Source organism: Neofelis nebulosa, chromosome 3 (genome assembly GCF_028018385.1).
Source record: "Neofelis nebulosa isolate mNeoNeb1 chromosome 3, mNeoNeb1.pri, whole genome shotgun sequence".
NCBI classification, from domain to species: domain Eukaryota; kingdom Metazoa; phylum Chordata; class Mammalia; order Carnivora; family Felidae; genus Neofelis; species Neofelis nebulosa.
In genome coordinates this window covers 151,802,021-151,823,084 of record NC_080784.1, presented here as the reverse complement: position 1 = coordinate 151,823,084, position 21,064 = coordinate 151,802,021, and the positions used below count along the sequence as shown (strand labels likewise).

The following is a 21,064-nucleotide window of genomic DNA, read 5'->3' as shown; positions in this document are numbered from 1 at the left end:
AATCCAACCCCATGTCAGAACTAAACACAAATATATCAGCATTAAATATACATCACCTAAGTGTTTCAGTTAAAAGACAAAGATTATCAAATTGGGTTAAAAAACTCCCAAAATCCAAACTCCATGTTTAGAAATGAAGAAATACTCTTGTAAAAAAGCTGAGTTGAAGAACTCGTAATGAAAATATATTTTAACTAAATATTAACTATATTATATATCAAAACTTGGTGGAATATGGATACAACAGTAATACAGAATATCATATAATTACATTATAGTAATATAGAGATACTTATCATTTTTAAATGTAGGGGTACCTGGGTGGCTCAGTTGGTTAAACATCTGACTCTTGATTTTGGCTCAGGTCATGAGCTCATTGATCATGGGTTTGAGCCCCACATTGGACTCTGTGCTAACAACGTGAAGCCTGCTTGGGATATTCTGTCTCTCTCTCTCTCTCAAAAATAAATAAAACTTAAAAAAATTTTTTAATGTATATGTGGGAAGATAGGTTGAAAATCAAGGAGGTAAGCATCCAGCTCAAGAAGTCAGAAATAAAAAATAGAAAAAAAAAAAAACCAGGAAAAAGTAGTATTAGTAAGAGCAGATAATAATAGAAAGCAAACGTACAATAGGATTAACAAAAACAAAATTTGGATCTTAGAAAAGACTAAACACTGTCCTTATTTGAAGATTACAGAGAATATCCATATTAATTTGCAAATAATTTACAAGAACCAATAGAGCTGAGTTTCCAGATACAGAAGCAATACAAAAAATTGTATTTCACACATAATCAACAGTTAGGATAGAAAGTGGGCTAGATAATTTGAATTAACATTCTCACTTGAGAATATTTAGAAAAGGTGTACAAAGTATACTCAAAAAATGTTGGATGGCATAGGAGAGCTATGTTAGTGAATGATCAGCCTAAAATCTGGAAGAAAATAGAAATTCAAAGAAGTGAACCATTCATTTGGACCACTTGTGCCCTTGGAGCTTTTGCAGATAAGAGTCCACTGAAAAGGTAAGGAGAGTTAAGGGACTAGGGATTGAAAGATAGAATCCACTGCCAGCCAAGAGGTGGGGGCCCTGGTAACCCTAACCAACACTTTGCAACTCAACTCTGAAAGTTTGTAGGAGTAAGGGTAAACAGGAAGTAGAGGACTAGTAGTCTACAGCTCAGCTTGGAGTCACACGGTAAGTCATAAAATTTTGACTGTGAAATTAGTCTTGAAATACCAGTGCCCAAGTGACTCTGTGGAGGATGAAAATACTATGCAGGACATCAAGTTATTTTTACAAGCAACTTTTCAAATATGATATTGGCACACGATTAAAGATAACCCCCCACATGCAAGGATATAAGATAAAGATTAGCTGAAGCAAAAGAAAAATAAAAAGACCCACTGGAGGGTTTCAGATTGGGATTTAAACAAGAACATAAAATAATAATAAGGCTATTCATGTTCAGGTAGATAAAAGACTGAAAATTTCAAGAAGACAACAGGAAACTGCAAGAGTGACAGATTTGCATATTTGCAATTAGAAATTTGAGAACTGAAAATACAATGGGCTAAGAATAACCAAGACACTCTTATAGAACAATAAGTAGGGAGAACTTGTTCTGATAAATATCAGAAACTATATATCAGGTATAGTGGTGAAGGCTCTATACTAGCACAGGGATAGAAAAGAAGAAACAAAAAAATTCAGAGATGTACTCATTAATGGATATATGACTTTGGTGGCACTGCAAAAGAGAACATACTTTAGTAAATGGTGGTGAGGCACTTCACAGCTTACACAAAATTAATTCTTCATGAATTGAAAGCTGAAAACGTGAAAGACAAAGCTAAAGCCTTTAGAAGACAGTATATAGAGTACCTTCATGCCCTTGGATTGAGAACAATGTCTTAAGCAACTCCCAAAATACACTAACCTTAAAACAAAAACACTGATTCTTCTTAGTACTCAACCATTATGAAATTCTTTTTAGTAGATAACATCATAAAGAGAAGGAAAATATTTGGAAAGAAATAGCTAACAAAAAACAGGATTTATGAAGATCTTCTACAAATCAACGAGGAAAAAGACTGCTAACACAACAGAAAAATGGGCAAAATACTTGAAAAGATACTTTGCAAAAAAGAAAGCCAACAAACTTAGAAAAAGGTGCTCAATTGTTAGGGAAATGCAGAGTAAAACTTCAATGACATACAACTGCAAATTTCACCAGCTTGGCAATCTGTTTAACACGTGTTGAGCAAAAATGGAAATATAGGATATCTCTACTGCTAAGGCAAAACTCTGTTACTATCTAATAAAATTTAAGATGTAAACACCTATGATCAAACAATCATATACCTTAGTTGCACTAGGAGATACATATGATAATGTTCATTGAAGAACTATAATTGCCCCAAATTAAAAACATCCCACCTGTCCACAGTCAATATAATAAATTGTGGTATTAATGCAAAGGTAAATTCCATAACCATGTTAATTAACAAACTGTGGCCATAAGCTACAACATGGATGATTCCCATGTTGAATGAAAGCAGCAGCCACAAAAAAAAAAAAAAAAAAAAAAAAAAGTCTGATTCCATTTATATAAAGCTCAAAACCTATCAAAAATAAACTATCTTGTTTAAGTGCATGATAGGTGGTTAACAATATAAGTAAAAACAAAGAATTATCACGAATGGTAGGATAATGGTAATTGCTGGAGGGTATGTGTAGGGAAGCTGATTGTGATTGAGAAGGGACTATCAGGGACATTTCTGGGCTGCTGTCAAATATGATTGATAGCTGATTATACAGGCACTCACTTTATTTTTTAAATGTTTATTTTTGAGAGAGAGTGCATGTGTGCTTGAGAGTGGGGGAGGGGCAGAGAGAGAGGGAGACAATCTGAAGCAGGCTTTCTGCTGTTGGCGGAGGGCTTGATGTAGGGCTTGAACTCACCAACCATGAGATCATGACTTGAGCTGAAGTCAGCTGCTTTAACTGACCGAGGCAACCACGTGCCTCAAGCACTCACTTTAAAATTAATCTTTAAACTGTGTACTTATATTCTATATATTCTTTTGTACATATATTTGAATATGTATTTCTCAACTTAAACAAAGTTAAGAAATGCCAAGAGAAAAATGAACCTGAAAATTACCTATTGAATACTCTGATCTCTAAGATTTCAACTTCCTGATTTGTTTTGAATTTGTTAAAATAGTTAAATCCATACCTAGTGACTGTATACAAAATGATTATTTATAATCACAATGAATTTTTGTAATTTAAATTTTTCTTCCATCATGGAATTACTTGAGATTTTTCCTTAAGTTCTCAAGAGAAAAATTTTGTTTTCATTTTTACTATTATTTAATAGTGGAGTTTAAACATTGCCGACCTTTTTGTGCCTCATCACTGGTACCACCAGAAAGTGTTACAATAGTTAAAACATGAAAACAAAGATATATATCTTATTTCCAAATTCTAGCTTTGGGACCATTCACAGGAAATTACTGAGTACCACAACTGTTTTGAACTTTAAAAAGGATTATACTTTGGAGCACCTGGGTGGTTGAGTTGGTTGAGCAACCGACTTCAGCTCATTTCATGATCTCACAGTTTGTGAGTTCGAGCCCCATGTCCGGCTCTGTGCTGACAGCTCAAAGCCTGGAGCCTGCTTTGGATTCTGTGTCTCCCACTCTCTCTGACCCTACCCCGCTCACACTCTGTCTCTCTCTCTCTCTCTCTCTCTCAAAAAATAAACATTAAAAAAAAATTTTAAAAAGGACTATACTTTAGACAACTGCAACCAATAGTGTGAGATTTAACCAGATCTTCTAGGTTTTACATGGTTATTATTTTCCCTCAATTGTTTTAACAGAATTTCCAGAATCCAAAAGCACTTTGAGGTAACGTTCCTCTATACCCAGTGACTGTTGTATCTCCATGATTGCAAAACTTGAAAATTAGAAAACACCAAAGTAACACCACTCATAAAACGAATAGCAAAACTGGAATCTCTGGAGTCAACCATGGGACAAGATTTACAAAGATACTGTCAAATATCTTAATTTATTTTTAATAAGTAAAAAATGACTCAGTGGTATCATACAAAATCAAATAATTTTTGCACCTGGTATTTTAATCACCCAAAGTGATCTCACGGTACAGAGATAAAACAGATAATGAAAAAAAAAAAAAAACCAAAAAAACCCTGTCATTAACTTCACCGTGGCTTTCCCGCTTAGAACTAAATAGAAATTAATGGCAATAACCATTACCTACAGGGGGAAAAATGATGAAATGATTTCAGGTTTAATCATAAAATGAACTTAATCCTGTTGGTTTTGTTTGTATCTATTAAAGCACTAGTTACTATAAATAAAAGCTGATAGCATGGTTCCAAATTTACTTCTGAAGAGATGTGGAGATTTAGATAAAATATAAGCATATCTATCATACAAAGGAAATTGAAAGTGGGGAAGAGGCTTCTTACAGAAAAGTCCTTTTATTATTGCTAGCCTCAAGAATTCCAAGCCATAGAGCTCTGGTGTTCCTGAATTCAACTTTAAGAAATTAATTTTAAACATTATACTTGAACAAAAATTACTTATTTCAAAGGTATCCATTTCCTTTAAACTCAACCTGTCCACTTATCCTTGCCTCCAATGCAGAATATACTTTTATTCATACAAACTTACCCTCCACTCCCAAATATGTTTTCCCAACTGGATGATAGTTTTACAAAAGAATAAAGCAATACAGGTGGTTGACCAAGTAATTTCAACTATTTATAAATGAAATAAAAGGAAAGTTAAGTAGAGAGTATAAAAAGATACCAAAGAGGAGTAATACTGATGTGAATCTAGTCTTTAGTTTATCAAAGTACTTATTAATGGTCTGAACAGGAGATCAGAAGAGAAGCAGCTAGAGGGAAATGACTTCCTGTGGTTATAAAATGCCAACTGCTTTAGAATGCATGATAGCTTTAGAAATTAAAAAAACACTTGCCATTTTTACCAAGTTTACAGCGAGAGTACATTTTATGTCATTTTAATGAAAGAATTTATAATGATTATCTGCAATATCTCCTATCAGAAAACAGAAAGATTCTATCAATAAAGACCTAAAAAAATAAATTTTTATCTTTGTCAACACCCTTTCTGGGAATGCAGAATAAAATATGTTTCCCTTTAAAATAAAATATTTTTTTCTGTCCATTAGGTTGTTGGAAGAAAAAAAAAATCAAGACTCAACTAGTAATGATTTTTTTTTTTTTAATTTCTAGTTTTCATCTACTTCTAAGGATACTCCCTTTACAAGACCTTTTAGTCTTCTATACTATGACAGTCAGGTTTAGAGTTCCAAATAAATAAAATAGCCACATTAGAAGGCATACTGAAGAATCAAAGGATTAGCTGCATTTATCTGTTCACATTTAATCCAAGTTAACATTTGTCATCCGACCTACTGCTCATGGGTTACAACACTGATGTTATCAACAAAGATCCTGGTTTTTGCAAGACAGTGATATTAACAAACTCTGGTTAAATTAGCAGAGGTTCAGGACAGTAAACTGTACCTGTACAATTTAAAATGTCTACTCTTCATCCACTGCTACCATCTCTCCTCTTCCCACTGGTGTTAAACTCAAAGCCTAATTATGAGAGGTGCAGGGTGCCAAACACTATTTGTATGGAGAAACTGGGCCTCAAATAGTGCACAAAAAGAAATTCATAAAATAAGATTAAACTTCTTGGATATTTGCATTTGTTACTTTCAATTTCTTGATCTTTTATCTCTTCTGGTGATGTATACATACATTTTTTTCTTCATCTCATCCAGAGGTTAACACACTAATTTTTTGTAAGCATTATAAAATAGCAGTCCAGTTCAAAATTGCTTGTGATCATATCCACATATGAAGCACTAGACAAGTATATATTATATTCCAAAATGCTTTACAATTCTTCACTGTAGTCTTCTATGACGTTTCCCTTAAATTAAGGCTTCATCAAAGAGAAATCCATAATACTATGAGTTAATATTTTCATTCCTGAATTAAGTGCAATCTTTTCAAAATCAAGTAGTCCTGGAGTAAATTTAAGAGAACTTCTGTTAATCAGTGTCATGACTAAAGTAGTATCTCACTGGAGGTCCAGGCAAATCTTCATCTCCATCAGTGTCTGGAGCAAATGACACAGTAAGATCTACATATTTCTTTTCAGTAGAAGGTTTCACAAGTTTATGCATTCTAAGAAAAATAATCAAGGACAAATGATTTAGTAAATTCTATAAAATGAAGAGTGATTTGCTGTTTAATGTTGCCCAGAGAATCTGGACTTATGTCTAGACTTTACATTTATTTTTAAATCTAAGAATTCATCTGCTTTCATATATTATAATTTTTCTTTACTAAAAGCACTAAACTCAAGATACTCATCTACCTAACAGTGAATCAATTTGGAACACTGCTAGTACTGATAAAGAATAGAGACCATTTGTTACAAGACAAAACAAACAAACAAAAAACCCCACACACAAAACCAAAATGTAAACAATGTTTTTAAAAATGAATTATCCTCCGGCGCCTGGGTGGCTCAGTCGGTTAAGCATCCGACTTCGGCTCAGGTCATGATCTCACTGTTTCCAAGTTTGAGCCCCGCATCGGGCTCTGTGCTAACAGCTCAGACCCTGGAGCCTGCTTCAGATTCTGTGTCTCCCTCTCTTTCTACCCCTCCCCTGCTCACACTCTGTCTCCCTTTCTCTCTCTCTCTCAAAAATAAATAAACATTAAGGAAAATGAATTATCCTCATACTCCCTTATAGAGTGTGGAGGCATCAAAAATTCTTCTCAAGCATTTCTATGTGAAAAGTAAAAAGCAAACTAGATTTAAATCTTCAAATACAAGCTAATCACAGTGAAAGACATTCTTAAGTTTTACCTTTGTCTTATATCCCATGTATATCCCATTCACTAAAAAAACTTTATTATTGCTATTGTCACTGATACTGTCTTAAATCAAATCATCATCTATATATCCTCAGATTACTGGATTAGCTTCGATCCAGCTGTCTCCTACCTCCAATCTCTGCTGTTGCCAGAATCCTCTTAAAACGTAAATTTGATTTTACTCTCTTGCTTAATAATATACTTATACCATGTATCTATCTCACGCTAAACTCTCAACTATGTAATCTATTTAATCCTCAATAATAGTTCTTTCCATTTTACAAAGGTATTTTGTCCCATTTATAACTTCTCATTCTTACCATCTCATCCTTGAGTCAATCCAGAATACTGATTTCCCAAATAGATCATGCACACTTTTTATTAGCTGCATGCTTTTAGAAAAGCTATCACTTTTGCCTGATATCCTTTTTCAAAGGTAGTTCAAATGAAATCTAGCCTAAGGTGAAGTTTTAAGTAGTGCCTACAGTGTTCTGTAAAAATCTTTATTATACTGATTATTCAATTACATTTTAATGATTAACATGTCATTTTCTCACAGTAGAATGGGAATTCCCTGAGGGCACAGGCTACTTGATAAAGAGGTATAATGACAAAATATTAACAGGAGTAACATTTATGGAATAGTTCTTGGTTGCTATTACATTGCTAGTCTTTATTATTATTTCAATGTTTAATAGCTATGGGCACAATCATTTCCATTTATGGATCAAGAACTAAGTTTCAAAAAAGTTCAGTAAGCTCCTCAATGTGACAAAACAAGTAAGTAGCTGGGGATGGATGTGAACCCTGATCTTTCCAAAGCCAAGCTTATCTAGCCACTTGATAGGTACTTAGTACTTATCTGCTAAATGAAAACTGTAATAAAATGAAAAATAACATTCACAAAGTTTATCATGCTGGAGATGGCGAATACTAGCCAACTCTATAAAGCACTTATTGTGAATTATTTGCAGCAAATTTTAAATTCCACACATTCTACTCTCATCTAGGCAGCACACAGTAAATTCTATTATTCACATATCCAAGAGATACTCAGGGATTCTAATGACAAAATAATATAAGGCAAAATAACCTTTCTCTATGTAATAGTGATTTTGTTTCTTAAAGTACAGATCATTAAGCCTGGATTATAATAACTAAAAAGTGATTAATCTCATTAATTGGTGATAATTAAAACTGCATATAGGTTAAAGCACCTATCATGCAGATTCATTTATTCATATGACAAATATTTTTATGCTAATTTTTATTAAAAAAACCAAACATTTTTAATTAAGGTATAATTCATATAACATTGCATTAGTTCCAGGTGTACAACACAATTGTTTGATATTTGAATATATTACAAAATGAATGACAAATATTTATTGCTGCCAGGCATTGTTGTAGGTCCTTGAGATACATCCACGACCAGATCAATTATAGAGTCCTGCATCTGTGAAGGTTACATTCTAGTGGGTAGGAGACAGAGAAGCATAAACATATTTAAATAGGGTTCAGGGAGGCCTCTTTGGAATAATTAGAGCCAAAGTCCCATGCAGGAGTATGACTGGACTATTCAAAAAATAGCTGGAAGCTAGCACAACTGGAATATTGTGAGCAAGTGAGAAAAGTAGGAATAAAACTTAGAGTGGTAATTGAGAAGCAGGGCCTTGCAGACCACTGCTGAGACTGGCCTTTTTTGTTCCCTCTGTTCCTTTAGGTCTCTGCTCAAATGCCGCCGTATCTGGTGAGAATGTGACAGGCAGAGGGAATACATGAACTACTCAACATACCACAGCAACTTAACACTCCTTATTCTGCTTTATTTTCTTCACAGTGCTTACCACCATCTGATATACTTATCAAGAGGTTTGCATACTTTGTTATGCAAACTCAATTAGGGCATGGACTTCACTTTGCTCACTGCTGTATCCCTACTGCCCACAAAATACCTGGCACATAGGAGGCACTCTTCAAAAAAATCTGTTGAGTGAATGAAAGTAACAATTTGGCATTTTTGTTTTATACTTCAGTCTCATAAGCCTGGTCATTATGTGTTTCTACTTTTATGTGGTGTATTAACCAAATCGTGTTTCTAAGCTTATTAACTTATAAACTGAATCTGAACTACAAATAATTCACAAGGATATGTGAATCCTATGGATCTCTCTTGAGAGGTAGCCTGTTGAGTTTGGTACATTTACTATCTTTATTACAGCCATTACACAGGAGTAAATCACATACTTTTTTCTCAACTTTGATAGTCTCTCTATTTGATTTTCCAGTGGGCATCCACCTAATGTTTTAATTGTTGTGAATCTTCTGGTATAATGGTCATTACTTACGTTAACTTCAATCTTTTTGCATGGCCAGGCATTACAGGGACATAAAGCATTTTGACTCCCTGCACCACCATCGTTGGTTCAATTCCGTACTTCTCCTAAATGTGAAGAATACCCAAAAGAGAAACAATAAGAGCTATGTCCAAATATAAAATGCTGGGTGACAATGTTTTACAATCAGTAAAAGGACAGCAAACAAACTTCTGCTAAATATTATTTATGAAAACCTCCAACTAATGAACTAAGTAAATAAGTGTCTCACTTTGACTGCATTTATGAAATCCAAGAGGGTGAAGTCTTCTTTTCCATGTACAGTCCATCTGTCCCAAATTGTAAATGATATTCCATTTCTGTTGTAGAAAAATATTAAAAACAAAACATCGTAATTTTTTTCCCTTTAGTAATAATAAAAAACCCTGAAGTCCATTATTTGTGATTTAGCTACATAATGATACAGGGGAAAAAGAAAAATACAACTTATCTCCCCAAGACACCACACAAAGTAACCGCTTTTTTTTAAGTTTATTTATTTCTTTTAAGGGGGGGGGGGAGAGGAAGGGCAGAGACAGGGGAAGAGAGAATCCCAAGCAGGCTCCACACTGTCAGTGCAGAGCCTAATGAGGGGCTCGAACTCACGAGTTGCCAGATCATGACCTGAGCTGAAATCAACAGTCAGATGCTTAACTGACTGAGTCACCCAGGCGCCCTCAAAGTAACCACTGTTATCAGTACCTTGTTGATCCTTCCAGTGTCTCAAAATGAATCTATGTGTCTTAGTGAAACCATTCTCTCTCTCTCTAAATGGCTGCATGGGTTTCCTGTGTGGACGTTCTAGTCTATCACTGTTTCAATCTTTGGCTATGATAAACAAGGCCAGAATAAATATCTTATAAATGTACTATTTGAGATGAGTGCAAATGTATCTGTAAATTTGACATATAGCACATTTCCCTTACTATGGATTACACTATTTTATACTCTCATCGGTAATATATGAGGAGAGGGCTTTCACATTCTTGCCGAGATAGATGTTTTCAAATTTTTGGTTGTTGTTAATCTGAAAGTGAAAAATGGAGGTCCAGGGGAATTCTTCTGCTCTGTCACATAGTTTTTAGAACTAGATACTAAATCTCATGACATATTATTCAGACACCACAGTGGCTTCTAACTCATCTGAATTAGGAAAACATAGATGAAACAATAAGAAAGTACAATGCTAAATAATGTGGTAGATTAAATGTGAGAGTTCTATGGCTAGTTTAGTCATAGATGCTTTGCATAAAGCAAAAGAATAAAATTGGACCACTATCTTACAACACACAAAAGTTAACTCAAGGATGACTGGCTGACTCAGTGTGGTAAAAGATGTGACTCTTGATCTTAGGATTGTAAGTCTGACCCCCATTAACTCAAAATGGATTAAATACCCGAATGAAAGAACTGCAACCATAAAACTCGAAAAAAACATAGTAGTTAGCTTCTTGCATCAGTCTTGGTGATAGTATTTTGGATTTTATTACAAAAGCAAAAGCAGAGAAATGGGACTACATCAAACTAAAAATCTTCTGCACAGCAAAGAAAACCATCAACAAAATGAAAAGGCAATCTACTGAATGGAAACAAATATTTGCAAATGATGTATCTGATAAGGGGTGAATATCCAAAATACATAAAGAACTCATACAACTCAATAGCAAAAAACCAAACAATCTGATAAAAAAATGGGTAGACGATTTGAATAGACACTTTCCAAAAAAGACATACAGATGGCCAATAGGTACACGAAAAGGTGCTCAACACCACTAAGTATCAGGGAACTGCAAATCAAAAAAACCCATAATGAGGTATTATTTCACACCTGCTAGGAAGGCTAGTATCAAAGAGTTAAGAAATAACAAGTGTTGACAGGATGTGGAGAAAAAGAAACCCTTGTGCCCTGTTGGTGGGAATGCAAACTTGTGCAGCCACTCTGGAGAACAGTATGAAAGTTCCTCAAAATATTAAAAATAGAACAGCCATATGATCCAGAAATTCAAACTTCTGGGTTTTTATACAAAAAAAAAATGAAAACAACTCCAAAACTTATCAGCACCTCCATGTTCACTAGAACAATATTCATAACAGCTAAGATATAGAAACAACCTAAGTCCATCAATGGGTGAATGGATAAAGAAAATGTGACACACACACAGGAATAGAATTCAGCCATAAAAAAAAATTGTGTCATTTGCAACAACATGGATAGATCTCGAGGACATTATGCTAAGTGAATAAGTCAGACAGAGAAAGACAAGTACCTGTATGATATTACTTATATGTGGAACCTTAAAAGAAAAACAAAACAAAACCCAAACTGAGCTCATAGATAGACAACAGATTGGTAGTCGCTGGAGGTGGGGGATGAGCAAAATGGGCAAAGGGAGTCCAAAGGTACAAGCTTCCAGCTTTAAGATGAGTTAGTCATAGGTATGTAATGTACAGCATGGTGCTTACAGTTAACTATACTGTCTAGTCGAAAGTTGCTAACAGTAGATCTTAAAAGACTATCACAAGGAAAACAAATTTGCTAAATACATATGGTGATGATGTTGACTAAACTTGTGGTTTATTTATTATTATTTTATTTTAGAGAGCGCGTGAGTGGTGGGGGAGAGGGGGAGAGAGGAAGGAGGGAGAGAGAAGGAGGGAGGGGGGAGAGAGAGGGAGGGAGGGGGGAGAGAGAGGGAGGGAGGGGGGAGAGAGAGGGAGGGAGGGGGGAGAGAGGGAGAGGGAGGGAGGGAGAGAGGGAGAGGGAGAGAGGGAGAGGGAGGGAGAGAGGGAGAGGGAGGGAGGGAGAGAGGGAGAGAGGGAGAGGGAGAAGAAGAGAGAGAGGGAGAAGGCATATCTTAGGCAGGCTCTATGCTCAGCGAGAGCCCAAGGTGGGGCTCTATCCCATGACCCTGGGATCATGAACTGAGCTAAAATCAAGAGTCAGATGCTCAATTCACTGAGCCACCCAGGTGCGCCTGTGATCATTTCTTAATACATACAGGTGTCAAATCACTGTGTTGCACACTTGGAACTAATCTAATGCATGCCAATTTATGTCTCAATTGAAAAAAAAAGAAATGCTTTATGAAGATGACATTTTGACTTTTTTTTATTTTGTTTTTAAAGAGAGAGAGACAGAGAGCATGGGTGGGAGAGGGGCAGAGGAAGAGGGAGAGAGAATCTTAAGCAGGCTTCACTTGGGGCTTGATCTCACAACATGCCCTGAGCCAAAATCAAGATTCGGACACTTAACCGACTGAGCCAACCAGGCACCCCACTGATCTAATCCTGAGGTGATGGCAAGGATTTAAATATATAGAAGAAAAGGGAGGAAAAACTATAACTTTTTCCTTTTAGAAGGTAAAAATTTTATTTCATTCTAATTATGCAAGAGAAATAGACCTTCAAGCATACCTGATTTCAGTTCTTCTTACTTCAGATGTCTCTGTAAACACTATAATTGGAATGGCTAAGTTAAGGAAACAATTTTTGTAAGCTTCAAACGGATAGTCACCAGCTACTTTGATCATCTCCAATGCAACCTAGATAAAAGAAAGTGATCTGATTATATAAAGAGCCTAAAACTTTATGACTTCAAATGTATCTATTTAATTTTCCAATATTCCTCTCAAGCATTTTTCTGTAACGAGTAAAAGCAGCTACTGGACTGAAATAGCAAACTTCTTATAAATCTGTCTACTTTTATTCTCATACTTTCAAAATTTCAACTGTTCTATATATGGTGAACAAAATCATTAAAAAATTCACTTGATCATGTAATATTCCTATCATGGAAGACACTCAAACTCAAGAAATACACTAGTCTAAAGTCATTTAATAAGGGGGCAGATAATTATGTAGCTTCTAAGTATAACACTGTAGTACAGCATAATGACTAGGGCCACCCTAAAGATTCTGAATTATTAAGGAAAGATTAAATTTTAAGAAATCTGAATAACAGGAATTGCGTTTTTTTTTAAGGCAAAGAACTGAACTCCAATATAATCAAAGAGCAACCATTAAAGCAGTTCATTTTATTCAAGAAAAAGAGTACCTGTTTCATATGGAGGATACAAGAATGACTAAAAGGATTATTGTAAGAAAAATTATACTGTTTTGACAAAAGGTAATTTTTTTAATGTTATTTTTGAGACAGAGAGCGCAAGCAGGGGAGAGGCAGAGAGAGAGAGAGAGACAGAGAGAGACAGAGAGAGAGAGGGAGAGAGGGAGACACAGAATCCAAAACAGGCCCCAGGCTCCACACTGTCAGCACAGAGCCCGACACGAGGCTCGATCTCATGAACTGTGAGATCATGACCTGAGCTGAAGTTGGATGTTTAACCGACTGAGCCACCTAGGTGCCCTGAAAAAGGTTAACTTTTATGTTAAAATGTTTGTATATCTGTTAACCTTCAAAATGTGGTCTAATGTATTTTTAGAAATACCTTGAAATTTAAAATGATAAGATCAATATATATCCCTTCTTCTCTAAGATCTGAGTGACTGGCTAGGGTGGTATAATGGGGAAGACAGGTTAAGAGGCAATGAAAAAGAAGCATTTCCATTCAAAGAATAAACTCACCAGGCCAGAAACTGCAGCAGTGGATGTTGCTATAGCAGGTATAATTTTACCAGCTATGCGCTTTGTTTTGAAACGGTCAGCTGGTTCAATGTTATACATTTTGGCACGAAGATTTGATGCAGCTGTGATGAAATCTATGTGTCCATTGTGATCATCATCTTTCTCAAATGAAAGCACCGCCATCTGAAGGTCACCTAATCATAACACCAGAAAAATAAAGTTTTGTAGTAACTTGTAAGGGTTATTATTTACTTATTTATTTTGAGAGAGAGCAAGCGAGCATGAGTGCAAGAAGTTCAGACAGAGGAAGGGAGAGAATCCCAAGCAGGTTCCATGCTCACAGCATGGAGAGATCCCATGAGCCATGAGATTATGACCTGAGTCAAAACCAAAGTTGGATGTTAAACCGACTATACTACCCAGGCGTCCCTTGTGAAGGTTTTATTAGGTAAAAAGAAATGTGGATTCACTACTCTTAAATATTCCTTCTTTATGTTTTTAAATGACTGAAAAACACAAGTAAGATCTAGGAAATTAAAGTTACTGAAGAATATGGAAATGATATGGTACATGGCTTTGATTATCACTAAATCAGAGAAGTTTCTATATTAAAAAAACCTTTCTAAGAGACAGAAAATAAGAAAGCCATGTACCACATCTGCTGTTGTTTATGATTAAAACAGTTAACATTGGGTACTATTCAAAAATTGATTCCATAAATATTACCCTGAAACATTTTGCCTCTGATAACTAATAGGATTAGTTAATCCAATAAAAATATGTATCTGAAATATTTCTACATTAGTGGTTCTCAAAAATCATTCTATAGATAGGTGTAGTTTGATATGTTACGAAATGAGAAAGTAAGAAATGGAAGTAAGTTTTCTTCCAGAATTGTAATTATTAAATTAACACATCTATATTTTATTTGCAGGATAAATAGGTGGCTAGCCTAGGATGTTTTTTTTTCCCTGAATTTTACTGTCTGTGCACAACAATCCTGAAAGTTTGGCAACTACTGATTTATGTAAATAAAAGATGGTGAGCAGGTCTAAAATCCATGAGCGAATGACTGTTTTTAAGGAATAAAAGTTTGGTTTCCTTCTGTTTAAAACCATTTAGGTCAGATTGTATGTATTCCCTGTAACTATAAAGACTAAAAAGCCAAGAAGAAATCTGTCTATAGTTTTTTATCCTAGTGACTTAACTGGGTCTAAGTGTTAGTCTATATAGAACTCCATGCTGACCGTGCAGAGCCTGCTTGGGATTCCCTCTGCCTCTCTCTCTGCCGTTCTCTCACTTGTGCACACACGCTATCTCTCAAAAATAAATAAACATTAAAAAAAGAATCACACAGTACAACCTCAAGGACTAAAACAATCAGAACAACGACAATAAAGCAGATTTACAATTCAGCAAATGAGGGTAGGGCAATGGTGAAAAAAATAATGAATTTAGTCACAGTTAAAGATCAACAGTGACTTTCATATGATCATGAATTCAATTATCATCATTAATATTGTAGCTATTATTTAGTCCCATAAGCTTTTGGGTGTAGAGTTAGTGAAAATAAAAATTGTTTCCAGTCCAAACCATTTTTATAAAGATTTCCCCTTACTTGTGGTGGCTTTATTAGATGAAATAGCCTTCTCTAGCTGGAAAATAGCGTTCCTCTCATCTTCACTGCTAATAGGAACCTGCTCTGGTTTCCTTGCAGTCTCATCTGTTTGAACAACCTTTAAATACATGGACATGCATTATCATTAATGTTATCATATCTTATACCAGATCTGTTTTACTAAACAGATCACACACAGAAGATATTCCCTCTGTATAGTTTAGTCACATTATTAATTATTATGGTCCAATGTATTTTACACCTTCTGTTAGTAAATAATATTGTTTATGTATTTGTTTTACTATCTATCTGCTTACATTGACATGTAAACAGGGAACAGGGATCTTTATGTTGTTCACAGAGACAACTTCAAAATATCTAATACAAATTTGGTAGTGTTAAAATATTTACTGAATAGCTTATAAGATCTGAGCTCATATGGATCCCTTTTAAAATTCCCCGGCAAAATAAAGTTAATATTAATCAACAGTCTGTGATTCTGACAAATCTACTTGAAACCAAATTGCATAGCTCTAACTAGTGCAGAGCTGTTTTCTGTCTCTAAATAAATCATAAAATATATAAAATGGGCCTCTTTAAATATTTATTGATTGCTGACAAGAGGTTCTTTCCTAAAGAACATGTCTTCCTTCATATAGGTGCATGCTCAGAGCAGCACTTGCAAGTAATTTATCTTTAAGAAATTACTAATTAGACATTCCACAAGGGCAGTAAAGTTCGTATTTTCAAACTAAAAAACCATCTACATCATCACTAATTAAAAATACTATTTCTTTGTATTTTATACATTCAACTTGTGTTTTTACAGATTAAATATTATTGTAAGTATTTAGGAAATATTAAAGAGTTAAGGAGGCAGAAACTTTTATTTGTCAGAGTAACTAGTTGATATTTTTGCCATCTGTTAACTAGAAGTGCCAGACTCTGAAGTTTCAGTGTGAGTTGCTTCAAGAAGTTGTGAAAAGCTCATTAATTCATGTTAAAGCTAAAACTGTATGTAGCTAAATTGCTCAGGACAATTTATTACACCAAAACTCTGGTATAGAAAGAAGCAACTGAAGCCACAAAACACTGCAGAGCTATTAAGACCAGAAAAGTTATTGACACATAATTCTTTTGGCTTCTGTCTAGCAGCTCTGTCCACTAGGAATGCGGGCTAGGAAACTTCTTTTTGTTTAAAAAATTTTTTTTTATTTGAATATAGTTGACACACAATGTTACATTACTTTCAGGTGTACAACATGGTGATTCAACTTCTCCGTAAGTTACGCTGTGCTCACAAGTGTTGCTACCATCTGTTACAACAGAACGCTATTACAGTATTGTGGACTATCTTCCCTATGCTGTACCTTTTATTCCCTTGACTTATTAATTCCATAACCAGAAGCTTCTTTATATAGGAATTCTGTTTACCTCCCTGTTCTTTTATTCTTGATAAACTACAAGTTATGAACATTTCATTCAGCAAACCCATTTACTGTACAAAATCAAACAGCTGTTAAGTTTTCCTTTACTCTAAAATAAAAATGCAGACTAGAAGACTGCAGACACCATTTCCTATTTGAATTTTATGGGGAGGAAATCATGATTCCCTATTTTCCAATATAGCTAGGGGGTAAGGGGAACAAAAGAGTGTTTGTGGATGATTTTTAGAGTGTATACAAAAAGTCATACAATGACTATGTGAAAAATACTTAGGCAACTAAATGCCTTTTTTCCCCAGCCACATTTGAATGTAATACATTAAGTGGACTAATATTAAGTGCATCCTTAGCACTGTTTCAAAATTCTACTCAAAATTCTCTGACTTTCCCATCGCCCTGAACAATTATTTCACACCTTTTTTCCTCTGCTCAAACTTCCTTAAACTTCTCCTTACCTGGAGCTATTAATTGTGCTTCTTATTTCAACTAAAAAAATAAACAATCTTTTTTTCCTCGTACACTCTAATTCCAATCCCTTTCAAATCCTGTCAGGGCTACTACAAAATATACCAGAATCCAGAATCTTATTGTAACTTACTTGTTACCAACTACTTCATCAAACCACCATCATCTTTTGCCTATATCCTCCTAATAGCTTTACATGTTTCCTTTCTCATGTCCCATACAATCATTCTTAACACAACAGGCAGAGTCAGCCTTTTAAATATAAGCCAGATTGCGTCCTCTGCTTAAAATCCTCCACTGGCTTATCTCCTAATAAATCATGAAGTACTTATCATAACCCCAAGTATCTCTCATATCTGTCTATCAATCTTCTTGAATATTCTCTTTCAGAAAAATCCTGGCCTTCAAATCTTTTAAGGCCTTTCTCTGAACTTATTTCTGCTTATGTGCATTATTCTTTCAACACGTAATAGCATGGCTCACTCTATTGCTTCCTTCAGGTTTCTGCCCAAATGTTACCATATCACAGAGGCTTTCCCCTTTTATCCCACATAAAATGAAACCGGTTTCATCATCCTTTATTTCTTTTCCTTGTTTTATTTTTGGTTCTTAGCACTAAGTCCTATTGTAATATTATGTAATAGCATTTTTTTTTTTAACAGTCTGCCTGTGGTGCATTAGACGATATAACATCCATAACAGCAAGAATTCTGTTTTGTTTACTATGGGATTCTCCAGGTTGAGAATGGGACTTGACACTAGTAAAATTTCAATAACTATTTGCTGAGTGAATAAATTTCTAAACATACCTTGTTGGAAGGTTTGAATTCTTGAATCTTTACTTCAGAAAGAATATTCAAGAGGGCATCTGCTGATAAGTCCTGTTTTGTTAAAAAGTAATTTTATCAACAAACATTTTTAAAAATTCTGAATTCTAAAAAATTCTGGACTAATAAGGTCCTTTATCATACTAAAATATTTGAATAATTTATCATCTGACTATTTAGAACACATCTATTTGTGACATTTACCTTTATTCTATAGAAATATCATCCATAAAGGCTGGGGGGGGGCAGGGGTGGTATGGGTGAAAAAGTACTTATTGGTCAACAAACCTGAAATCTTAGTTCTTTCCATTCATTTTAAAAAGGTAATTTTGGGACTGGTTGTATCAGACTGAGTGCTCTGAGGTCAGAGACTATCTCATCATTGTTTTATAAAGTTCCCTGCACAAAGTTATACTCAATAAATGTTGATTCAATAAAATAAATAAATAAATAAATGGAATTCATACCTTTGGAAGCAGAAAAATATTTAAGTGGTTCAAGATGAATGTAGGTGATGCAATTAGCTGCTAGGTCATCTAATTTTTACCTGGTTTTGTATCACTTACTAGAGCTTGAAGGTTATCTTACCTCTTCTGTAAATGGAATGCAATAGACTGCAGCATACAGTTTTGCAGCATTCAGAAGAAAACTGAAGTGCCTTTTGAAATAAAAAATAAAGCAAAGTGTGAATGCACAGTTTTAAAGGTGTTTAATTCATCAAAAACTATAGTCTTTTGAAATGCTGAAGAAAATAATCACAGAACTTTTGTTACAGGAATATTTAAAAGTTAGGCAATGAAGTCCTGGTCTAGACCAAAGCATTTCAGAAGCTATAAGAAACATTAGCTATTTATCCTCATAAGTAGTAATGTTCAGGAGAGGAGGGGCAAAAAGTAGAAAAATTAGACTAGTGAAAGAAAATTTAATTCATAAAAAAATTAGAAATTTGGTTTTAAAGAGCATACATTAGGCTCAACTTAAGCAAGTGACTTTGGTAAAAACAAAAGTAAGTTTTACAGGAGAAGCAGTCAGGATAAGGTGACTAGAAGCCTAACATAAGCACCAGATGAGGAGATTAAATGGAGTTACTTGTTGAAAGGAAGGTTAACAGGCTCAATGTTTGATATATAACTAAAGTTTTTTAAATACTGGCTTCATATAATATGAAAACATTTGTTGTCATTTCTTGTTTTTTTTCTTATGGATAAAGTCAAAGAGGTAACACTTCGGATCTGCTTTAGAGAAGATAAAAATAAAGAAGTTATTTTACCATGTAAATAAATAGATTCACGTATGTTGGGGAGAAGGGCTGTGGCTGGCTTTGTTGGCCAGACTAATGAGCTAACTCTTAGATTAACAGGGATGCACTAATTTAACACTTAAAGAGCCTGAAGTTTTCACCCTGCCATGTAAAACTATACTCAGTCAAGAAATTTACAACAAAGGATGCATATAAAGCTGGATATAAATACTTACAAAGGTTCATTTAAATCAAATTTTATTGGAGATGGAGGCCTCTTTGGTGATTGCCAAAACAAACCTAAAACAAGACACAGATATTATTTTCATTGTATTTATCCCGTAATAAATTATATTAATTGTTCTTCTCAACACTTGGTTACACTTACTGCCATCTTTTAATCGTGTGTCTAGAGGAAAGCAGTGAAGAAGCTGAAGAGCCTAAAGAAAAAAAAATCAATTAAAAAAATCATTACTTAACATTATCTGAGGTAAAAAAAAAAAAAAAAAAAATCTCAACACACAAAAAGATATAGAGTGAAGTTTCCAGCCACTCTTATACTCCCTCTGTCCATTGTCTTGTCACGGCCCCCTATACCTGGAATAACTTCTATTGCTACTTTTTTTTTTTTAATCAATATAGTTTTTTTTTTCTTTGCATACACAACAAACATGAATATACATTACTCCTTTTTTTTTAAAAGTAGGCTTAATTACAAAGCCCATCTTGGGACTTGAACTCATGACTCTGACATCAAGACTTGAACAGAGATCAGGAGTCGGACGTTTAACTGACTGAGCTACCCAGGTACCTGTATTTTATACCTTTTTACACAAAAGGCGGCATATTTTACATACCATTATGCTCCTTTCAAAGAGCTAATCCTTAAAATAAAAATTAAACCGGTAAAAATATACAGCATTTTGTATTTAGAAATGATAAATGATGTTTGAGATTTGCTTCAAAACCATCTGGGGAGGTATAAAGATGAAACAAGATTATCTACAAATTGATACAAAATTAACAAAATTTGTTAAACCTGGGTGACAGATTCATGAAGATTACATTATACTATTTTTTCTACTTTCTACAGTAGAATTTTTCCAGAAAAAAGCTTTAAAAAAGTACAAAAGATAATCAGGACTAAAAAGACTTCTTCAGATTTTGAGACAAGAGGTCATTGATTAAAATGGTAAAAATAATGTGAATAGGAGTGGGGAAAGAAGACACGTTAACTGGATGAGGAAGTAGCAACACTAAGTATAAGACCCCTTTTCTAAGTAGCAAAGAAGGAAGGGAAAGGCAAGGATAAATGTAATCAAAAGACTTTTTTAAAAAAGATTAACTTACTTTATATTCTGATAGGTATGAGCCTGAAGATGGGGAGAGGCTCAGGAGAGAGGGCAGGACACATTCTAGCGAGTGCAAGTAATAGGGGATGGGAATAACAGCTAATAGTGAGCATTTCTGGGCTAGGTTCTACTCAAAATGCTTCGCAGGTATTAACTCATTTGATCCTCACACTACCATATAAATTACACACCAATT

General features: G+C 34.5%; 1 protein-coding gene across 2 annotated transcripts in view; it reads right to left on the bottom strand.

Moving 5' to 3' along the window:
• Positions 1 to 4,064: 4,064 nt before the first annotated feature.
• Positions 4,065 to 21,064, bottom strand: part of UBA6 (ubiquitin like modifier activating enzyme 6) — an 86,245-nt gene continuing 69,245 nt past the window's right edge. For both annotated transcript variants that reach the window (XM_058722398.1, XM_058722399.1), the window contains 10 exons: positions 19,905 to 19,956; positions 19,753 to 19,816; positions 18,865 to 18,934; positions 18,259 to 18,330; positions 15,540 to 15,657; positions 13,922 to 14,115; positions 12,754 to 12,881; positions 9,572 to 9,659; positions 9,313 to 9,407; positions 4,065 to 6,265 (listed from right to left, as the gene is read on the bottom strand). In XM_058722398.1, the coding sequence (XP_058578381.1) occupies positions 6,130 to 6,265; positions 9,313 to 9,407; positions 9,572 to 9,659; positions 12,754 to 12,881; positions 13,922 to 14,115; positions 15,540 to 15,657; positions 18,259 to 18,330; positions 18,865 to 18,934; positions 19,753 to 19,816; positions 19,905 to 19,956 (1,017 nt within the window). In that variant the 3' untranslated portion in view covers positions 4,065 to 6,129. The remainder of the gene's footprint in view (positions 6,266 to 9,312; positions 9,408 to 9,571; positions 9,660 to 12,753; positions 12,882 to 13,921; positions 14,116 to 15,539; positions 15,658 to 18,258; positions 18,331 to 18,864; positions 18,935 to 19,752; positions 19,817 to 19,904; positions 19,957 to 21,064) is intronic.